This window comes from Kryptolebias marmoratus, linkage group LG23 (assembly GCF_001649575.2).
Source record: "Kryptolebias marmoratus isolate JLee-2015 linkage group LG23, ASM164957v2, whole genome shotgun sequence".
In the NCBI taxonomy this organism is placed as follows: domain Eukaryota; kingdom Metazoa; phylum Chordata; class Actinopteri; order Cyprinodontiformes; family Rivulidae; genus Kryptolebias; species Kryptolebias marmoratus.
Window position 1 is genome coordinate 5,239,134 of NC_051452.1, and position 8,642 is coordinate 5,247,775.

Below are 8,642 nucleotides of genomic sequence, written 5' to 3' on the forward strand. Positions count from 1 at the left end.
AGCTGAGAGTGTCCTACTTAGCTCGTGTCCCGGATGACCCGGTTAGTTGTTACCATGGCGCCCTGCATGGCTGTTACCGCACACACACACAAATAACCACGTAATCAGGCTTTAGGTGCCGACATATGTGTTTGGAAACAGACGCTCCGATGCACACCGGAGGTTAACGCAGACACGACTGGATGCTCTGCTGGTTTTCATCTGAACTGTAGAAGATTTATTTTTGGCATTTTGACACATAAACCATTTAAAAATAAATAAAATCTGTGAAATTTATGTATTTTTCCCTGTAATCCTCCTGGAGCACGAGTCAAAACTGCATCAGTAGTAAACAAAACAAGGACACAGATTTAGCAAAGATAATCTCTTTTAGTCCAAACTTACTATAGAAACCCTAAAATAATCACTTTCTATTTTTAAAGCAGATACTGTGAAGCAGAAAAGTGTTTATTTTAATAAACAAAGCAAAGGGAAACTCTTCCTGTGAGTCAGCAGTTACAGAAGAATAAAAATAGTGTCATAAATATGTGACCTCTGACCTCTCTGTGTGCTGGAGCTGCTTTATTTTCAGTAAATCGCTTTTAAAGGTGACAGGAAGTGTAACGTTGCCACGGAAATGCCTGTTTTAGGTCGAAGCAATAGATAAACTGCTGCTGTGAACTCAGAGGGTTTAATCTGGGGGGGTCGGGAAGGGAGGAAGACAGGATGAAGGGCGGTCCAGAGGACCTGTGGAGGAGAGAGGTCTGACGGTGCAGGTGAGGGTAGGGCAGGTGTGCGGATGTGCAGCAGGAGTGACAGACGGGTTGAAGCAAAGACAGGTTCCTCTGATTCGCTCTGAGCTGGTTCTGGTCTCAGTCGGAGCACAGCTGGACCGGTGGTTCTGTGTCTTCATACGTTCGTATTCTCATCAGAGCAGATCAGCGTCAGTCAGGACACACGGCTTCACCTTCTGCAGCTGGCTGAACATCTGGATGCTGACACAGATCACGTGACTAATGAGCTTTAATGCAGCCGGTAACGCCTCACATCGCTGAGTCTGCAGAGTGGAATCACATCCGATTACAGCTGAGCAAATATTCCTAATCATGAAAACAACACGAGCCCAGCAAACTGGAGAGAAACCTCAGAGTTGACCGATTTAAATAAGGGTTTAGGCTGCATAAGATAAAAGTAATAAAAGGCTGGCTAAAATAAGCATAAGAAGTCGTCATTAAAGCCAGTTTGCTGAAGAGAACAGTGTTTTTGTGGGATTTGGAAAGAGTAAAAGTCACAGATTGATGTGTTTTCAGTGATAAAGACAGGTGAGAGCGGCCTGACCGTCTTCAGACTCCTCACCAAGGAAAACCGATGGAAGTGGGTCCAGTCCAACGCTCGACTCGTCTACAAGAACGGCAAACCGGACTACATCATCGCCACCCAGAGGCCTTTAGCGTGAGCTCCCTCCTGGTTCTCCTGCACCTTTTCTGAGCTGAACTGTCGTTATCAGTTTGTTTGTTCCTCCTCAGGGAGGAGGAGGGAGGGGAGCACCTGAGGAAGCGCTCCATGCACCTCCCCTTCACCTTCGCCACCGGAGAGGCTCTTCTCTACCAGACCGGCTACCCGCTGCACGGCTTCCCCGACTCCTTCCAGGGCAAAGCTAAAGGCAGCAAGTCCAAGAAGGGCAAAGTGGACAAGAGTTCTGCCGATGAGCTGAAGCCAAACTCTCTGCTGGGGGCGCTGATGAGGCAGGACGAGTCTGTTTACGTCAGCCAACCGGACGTGGAGCCCAGGATTTCCCTCCATGGCAGCGTCTGCAGCAGGACCGAGGACCCCGGCTGGAACGTTGTTTCCAATGGAGACGGGGGGACGTGTAACGGGGAGACGCCGCTGAGTTTTGACCCTCTTCTGTCCACGTTGGACTCTCTGTCTCTGGATGAAGGAGAGACCTGCTCCAACAGCGAGCTCTTCAGCGCTCTGGAGAATCTGGGCCTGAACGCTGATGATCTGGAGCTGCTGCTGCTGGATGAGAGGATGATCCAGGTGGAGCTGGACCCGACCCACATCCCCTCCCTCAGCGACCTGCTCACCAACAATGAGATCCTCTCCTACGTCCAGGACTCTCTGCAGACGGAGGAGCAGAACGCCTCCCAGCAGCCCATCGTCCAGCTGTCCCTGCAGATGCAGCAGCACATCGGTGCCACTCAGCTGCTGAGAACTCAGATCCAGTCTGCTCCGGGTTCTGGACCCGTGAGCTGGGTGGACCAGGATCCGCCCCCGCTGAACGGAGAACATCTGGAGTCCCAGTGGCAGCTGCTCGCTGACAGCGCCGCCTTACTGGGCTTCCAGAATCAGCTGACATCAGACGGATCTTACCTCCCGAGCCAGCACGCCACCTTCCCAGCGAGCCTGGAGGTCCCAGATTACAGCAACACATTACACTCAGACGGCTCGCTGCTGAACGGGCCGCCGGCGCCGGATCTCTGTCACCATCAGAGCGCGGTCCCGCCGTCCTGTTTGACCCACGGACCCCCACAAAGCTCTGCTCCGGAGCTGGATCAGCTTCTGGATCTGGCGCCGCCGCAGGACAGCCTGACGCCGGTGAACTACAGCGTGTTCAGCTCCACCGCAGACAACAAGGTAAGAATCACTTCTTCAGACAGATTCACTCTTATTTTTACTGCGTTTATTTGACTAATGTTAATATAATGTGGCTCCAAACTGCACGTAAGGTTTTGGAAAGACTAGAATTTAAATTTTTCTTATGTTAACTGCGGAGGGAGCTTCCTTTTCTCTGACATCCTTTTCGTTGTTTTCATCCTCATCATCGAAACAAATCCCTCGAGTCGACTCATGTTTGTTTCTGAACTTCTCCAAATGACTGAAGCTGCCAGTTCTGATCCGAGTCGTTTGGGCTGGACTCCCTGAGCCGCCGCCTGAGCTGCCCTCAGATCTCAGCGAGCATCAACAAACCGAACGCTGCAGGATCCGCAGCCCTGCGGCTCTGAGCTGTTCTCTTTCTCCGCGGTGAAAATAGATTTAGTTCCAAGTCGGCTGGCTGAGGCCTCGGGCCGACACAGAGCTCAGGGTAACCTGCCATGATGCCATCAGACGTGTTGTGTAAATAAGACGAGGAGGAGACAGGAGTCGCTTTTACAGTTGAGTCCATGAGACTGAACTGAGACTGAGACGCTGTCAGTTTTATAGATGTGGAGCTCAAATTTGGTGTGGTAGTAGCTGAACCTCATTCCTAACACAGACTCCAAGACAAAACAGATTGTCTGATTATGTGTTTAAAGCTTCGGCATTTCTTTAAGGAATATTGGGTTTCACCTCATCTCTGAGTCTGGACCCGGCCGCCCTGGAGGAAGCTCATTTCAGCTGCTTGGATCCAGGATCTCGTTCCTTCGGTCATGATCCACACCTCAGGTTGGAGATGAGGTTCAGAACGTAGACGGAGCGACGTCTTCATCATTTCCAGCTCCATCCTCCCATCACTCAGGGACAAAACTCCTAGAGGAGCGGACTCTCAGTTTATTAATAACTGAGCTTAATTAAAGTTAACAGCTGCAGAGGTTTTGTTGAACTGAGAATAAACGAACCTTCCTCAAACAATATTTGGGTCGCCCACTGAGCCAGAATCATTCTGAGGGGAAGACGTTTAACTTTTTCAGAGTTCTCACTAAAACCTGCTGAGACTTCATTTAAACCAGGAACGTCTCGTTATCCTGAACAAAAAAGCAGCAAGTCTGCAAATAGACAAACGGAGAGGAGAGAAAACTGGAGTTTGTGAGTCGTAAACCCAGCTGCTGATCCCGGATCAGCTGCTTGCTCCTTTTCTGCTCGTCTGTTTTTCACCAGACAACAGCAGAGAGACAGAAACATGAGCAAGGAGAAAGAGTCCAATAATGAATAGAATAAGGCCGGGCCGGGCCCAGAGCCGGGCCGGGCCCAGCAGGCTTTCACTCACCCCCTCACCCCCCACCTCACCCTCTCATTCAGCCTCCACTGTTATTCTTCAGGGTCAGTGGCTGTCGCTGAAAGAAAAATAACTGGCAGGCGGGCCAGTCAGGCATGAGCGCTGCTGACCTACAATTTATCTATCATCATTACCTAATGCTGCGAACGCAGCGGGGCGGGGGGCGGGGTGGGGGGGACGTGCAGCCAGACACGACTCGCTGCTGTCTCTGCGCATCACGAGGATCTCTGCAGCGTTCTTACTGCTAAAACAAACACGCAGCATTCCCCTTCAGCTGTTATTCCATCACATATGGAGGATTTTAAAGAGCAGAGATCAGGATTCAGATTTAAATAATATTCATGGGTTAAAAGGCAGCAGAAGACGCCGGTCGGGGTTCTGACAGAAAGAGGAAAGTCACGACGAGGACGTGAGCTCATATGATGCAGATTATTATCAACTAATGTGACAGAAGCCCATTAAAGCTGCTCTCGCTCAGATAATCTTCTGTTTCTGTTGTCAGGACAGAAAAAATGTGTTTTATTCGTTTGAATAAAACCCCGACGTGAGGTAGCCTCTCCCTGCGCTGCGTCTGCTGGAGACTCATATCGGTCCACCTGTGCGCCATTTTGAACCAGCTGGAGGTGATGGGCGGAGCCTCCACGGATGATTTAAACAGACAGCGCCGATAAACAAGAGAAAGTCCCATAAAAGTCTGATAAAGTCCCTGAATTTTTGTTGGTTTTGTTTCTCAGGCGGATAACGGCTGCCTCCTGAGTGCCGCCAACGCAGCGTACGTCAGGACGTGTCTAATTCCTGGCAGGAACGGCGTGGCGACGCGTGACGTCCCTGATGGACTCTCCGCCCTGCAGGACCCTCAGAAATCTGGATTCTTCCTCTGACCTGATGGAGAAGGAGGCACAGAGACACTGAGGGCATTTTTTAAGGAAAATATCAGAAAAACCTTCCTCCAGACTTTGGTTTGTTCCTCGGACCTGAACCTTGAAACTGTTAAAGCTTCCTGCTCGCCAGAACGGGAAACATGTCTGATGTGTACAGAAACACCCCAAGGCCTGAGGAAAGCTGCTGCGAAGGTTTGGGTCTCACATTTTTGCTGCTTTTAATCCACTTTTTAAGAGTATTTTCCTCTTATGCAAGAAGCTGTTGGTTTAATTCCAACGTGCTCTGAAGAAACGTGCACGTTTCAGACTCTAAGAGCATTTAAATCAACTGAACCAGAAGCTGTAGTCAGAGTTTATGGATTTATAGCATGAAGGAATCTGAAAGCAACAATATGTACAACAACTATTAGAGATTTCTAAACTATCTGCAGTATTTTAAATGCAAGTACAAACCAGAGAGTAAAACATTAAAAACTATAATATTCCTGACAGCCATGAGATTCTTTCTGGACCAGAAGCTCCAACAGATTATTTCAATCTAGATGTAGAGCAAAGAAAAAGCAGCATTTCATGCTTCTCTTAATGATAAACAGAGGTTCGTGGTTTCCTGTGCACTTAAACGTCCGTTAGAGACGCAGCCCGAGAGGATCCGATCCGTCCGGCAGGAGAAGCATTTCGTCTCGTGGCCGGAGGCGGCGGGAACAGCTTCGGTCTCTGCCTTGTCTCCGCAGCCTCGGACCACCGGACACACTTTATATCCTGCAGGCGAGTTGGCTCTGACGCACTCAACACACACACACACAGGAGGACCTGCCTGTAAATAACTGATTTATTTCTGATTCAGGAGCAAACACTTGAAGCCCTGACGCAGATTTACAGATGTTTATGTGTTAAACTCTGGTGCTACTTGATCAGAAGAGTCAAACCAAACAGCTGACCAGGTCGAGATCAACACAGCTGCTCAGGTTTTTGTTTCTACTTGATATTAACGTGAAGGTATCAAACACTGGTCTCAACAGACCTGAGCTGCTGTTCGAGCAGGTTTCAGGGTTTAGTTTTCTGCAGATGTTTTAACAACCTTTCAGCGGGTTCAGTACCAAAACAGGGCTGCTGAAGACACAAACTTTCTCCTTAAACTGGTTTGAAAACATTTACAGAGAACCTTTAATGCATCTGTTAGCTTCGTGCTGTTTAAGGCGGTATCTCACTCGGCTGCGACTGAAAATAGCAGGAAAGCTGTGAGAAAAAAGGTGGATCTTCTATTTCCGTCTCCCTGAACTCAGCGAGCCGTGTGGTCGGTTTTAGGAAATCCACCTGGAGTACACCTCAGGAAGGAAGACGGGCAGATATGGACCAGATTTTTATTAATTACAAATAACCATCAGCAGGATTTATTAGACCTGAACATGTTTCCTGTCAAAATGCAGTTCTGACGGTTCCAGACACACACCCGTCCGCTGACGTTTACGAGAGAAAAAATTTGATTTGCAGATTTAACAGAAATGTTTCAAAGTCAGGCGACGAGACTGAAAACCTCTGGGTTTCGAGACTCCCTCGCCGTCATCATCCTGGTTTTAACCGGAAGAAAAGCTCAGAAAGTGACCGGTGAACATCTGGAACATTTGACCAGAGAACAACAGATTCTGCGCTCAGAAATCACGTCTCATGAGGCTAATTCATGCCGATCCTGGTACGTTTCTGCTGAGACAGACTCAACGTTAGCTGTTAGCTCTGCGTCTGCGCTGTTTAAAAATAAAGTTAGAAGGCGCAGAAACAGAAGATTTAACCCGTTTGTTACGTTAGACGCTGATGCAGTGGAGTATCAAATTAGGAGGTTACAGAAGAGTCTTTGTCTTGGTTTTTAAGCTCATTACAGAGGTCATTGTTTCCGTTCAGTTTTATTTGTCTCAGAGAGAAATCAGAAATCTGAACCAACACGTCCTCTCTGCTTGTGATCCAATCACCCAGAGCGAGCGGTAGCTGATCTTTCCTTCCTCGAGCTGCTCTGCTCGGCTGACCTGAGGGCAGCTTCATGTTCATGACACGAACCATCCGCAGAAGGAGACAGCATTTAGCATTTAGCACCGACACAACAACCAAATAAAGGAAACGCCTGCAGCTGCTGACAATCATGAACAAGATGCATTTACAGATTTGCCTCGTTTGTACTTTAGTGTTTTTTTTAATAAAACAGATAATTTAAGAAGCACTTATGAGATGAAAAACTGTGTGAAAGACTTCAGTTTCAGTCCAGATGTGTGTATGTGTAGATATGATGTGTTACAAGCACTACTTTAATATCACAAACTCTCTCCAGCACTGAAGGTAGTCTCCTAGAGGAAAAAAAAAGCATTTTATGACTTTATGATGTATGAATATTGTTCCTAAGAGTTGTGTGTTTTTTGTCATGTTTGTCACTTTAGATGAAACAAAAATGGTGCCATAACAGGAAGTTGGGACTTTGTTTGTTCGGTGTTTCACCATGAAGGAGCACAAATGCAGCATTTTTTGTGTGAAAATCTTTTTAATCCACTTTGTCCACAGATGACCTGTTCAGGTTTGAAACCAAACTGTCCAGATGCTGTTTTCTTGTTTTTTTTGTGACTTTTCTCACTAAAGTTTATAGCTGTTTATGAAATGTTTGTTTTTTTTAAATATGCAGTTTGTCTCTGAGCTGTGCTGAAATATGCTCTTAGATCCTGGAAATAAAGGACTTTGTGCAATCACACATCTCATCTGCTGTGTTTTCAGGGCCCGTTGTTCCTCACCTGCCCACCAGGTGGCAGTGTAGCTCCTCTTCATCCTCCCCAGGTGTTTGTCAGGGCTCAGGTAGTCAGCCGGCAGAGGAAGGCAGTTAGGTAAGAAATGAAACAAAATAAAAACTTAAAGAGGAATTACAGGTGAAGGTGTGCACCTGTCGTTTGTTTTCTTGTCAGGACCAGTTGTCCCGACGTGGACCAAAGTCCGGTCCTCATGGTGGGCTCGAACTGAGTCTGGGTTTGGGTTAGACCGGTACTGGTACCAGTTAGGATCAGGATATGTGTCAAAACAATACAACCAGTAAAAATAAGCATTTTTTGTAGCCGAATGAAGCCGAAACAAGCAGCTGAAATTAGAAAATAATGGAAGACACCAACAAGGCTACAACTCAGCTAATCTGACAGATATTGAGCTAACATTTGGTCTGGTAGTAGCTGAGAGTCATCCCAACACGTGTCTGAGCATTTAATGGTCACACATTCTGTTATTTTTAAGCTTTGACTGAAAACAGATAAAATAATCTCAGTTTAAAACTCCTGAAGGCGGCGGGCGATATGCATTTCTTCAGGGAATGAAATGTTTTTAACTTGCTCTGGTTTATTCGAGTTAACATTTTCAGATAATTATTATAACCCTGACTAATAATCATTCAGGGATCAACTGGACGGCTCGTCGCAGAAACACAGATCACTTCCACGGTTTTATTTGAGTAAAGATGACCCGGTTTGACAGGAAACAGGATTTCAGCTGAAAGCTCGACGTGAACTTGGCAGGACTAAAAACAAACGGCCTCTGAAAGAAACAAGAAGACGTTAAAGGACGCGTCGACCTTCAGCTGATCAGCTGCTAACCTTTTAAACAAGCCAGAGAAAATAAATCCAGACTAGTTTATTTAAACCCGGCGTGTGAAGAAGAGAAAACAGATATTTGTGAAACAAACATCAGGGCCGTCTGAGTTTACAGCGTGTTCAGTCGTTTAGATTCATCAGATTTGTTGTTTCTGAATGATTCAGACTGGTTCCTTGTAAAACTGACTGGAGGAGTTT

At 46.9% G+C, this 8,642-nt stretch overlaps 1 protein-coding gene across 1 annotated transcript; it reads left to right on the plus strand.

Annotated features, from left to right (window-relative positions):
• Positions 1-1,289: 1,289 nt before the first annotated feature.
• LOC108229322 (aryl hydrocarbon receptor) lies at positions 1,290-7,562 on the plus strand (the record flags this gene model as incomplete). The annotated part of the gene is given in 3 exon segments (XM_017404990.2): positions 1,290-1,431; positions 1,506-2,616; positions 4,690-7,562. Coding segments are annotated over 3 exon segments (1,400 nt in total), but the record flags the coding sequence as incomplete, so codon positions are not given.
• Between the last annotated feature and the right edge of the window lie 1,080 nt (positions 7,563-8,642).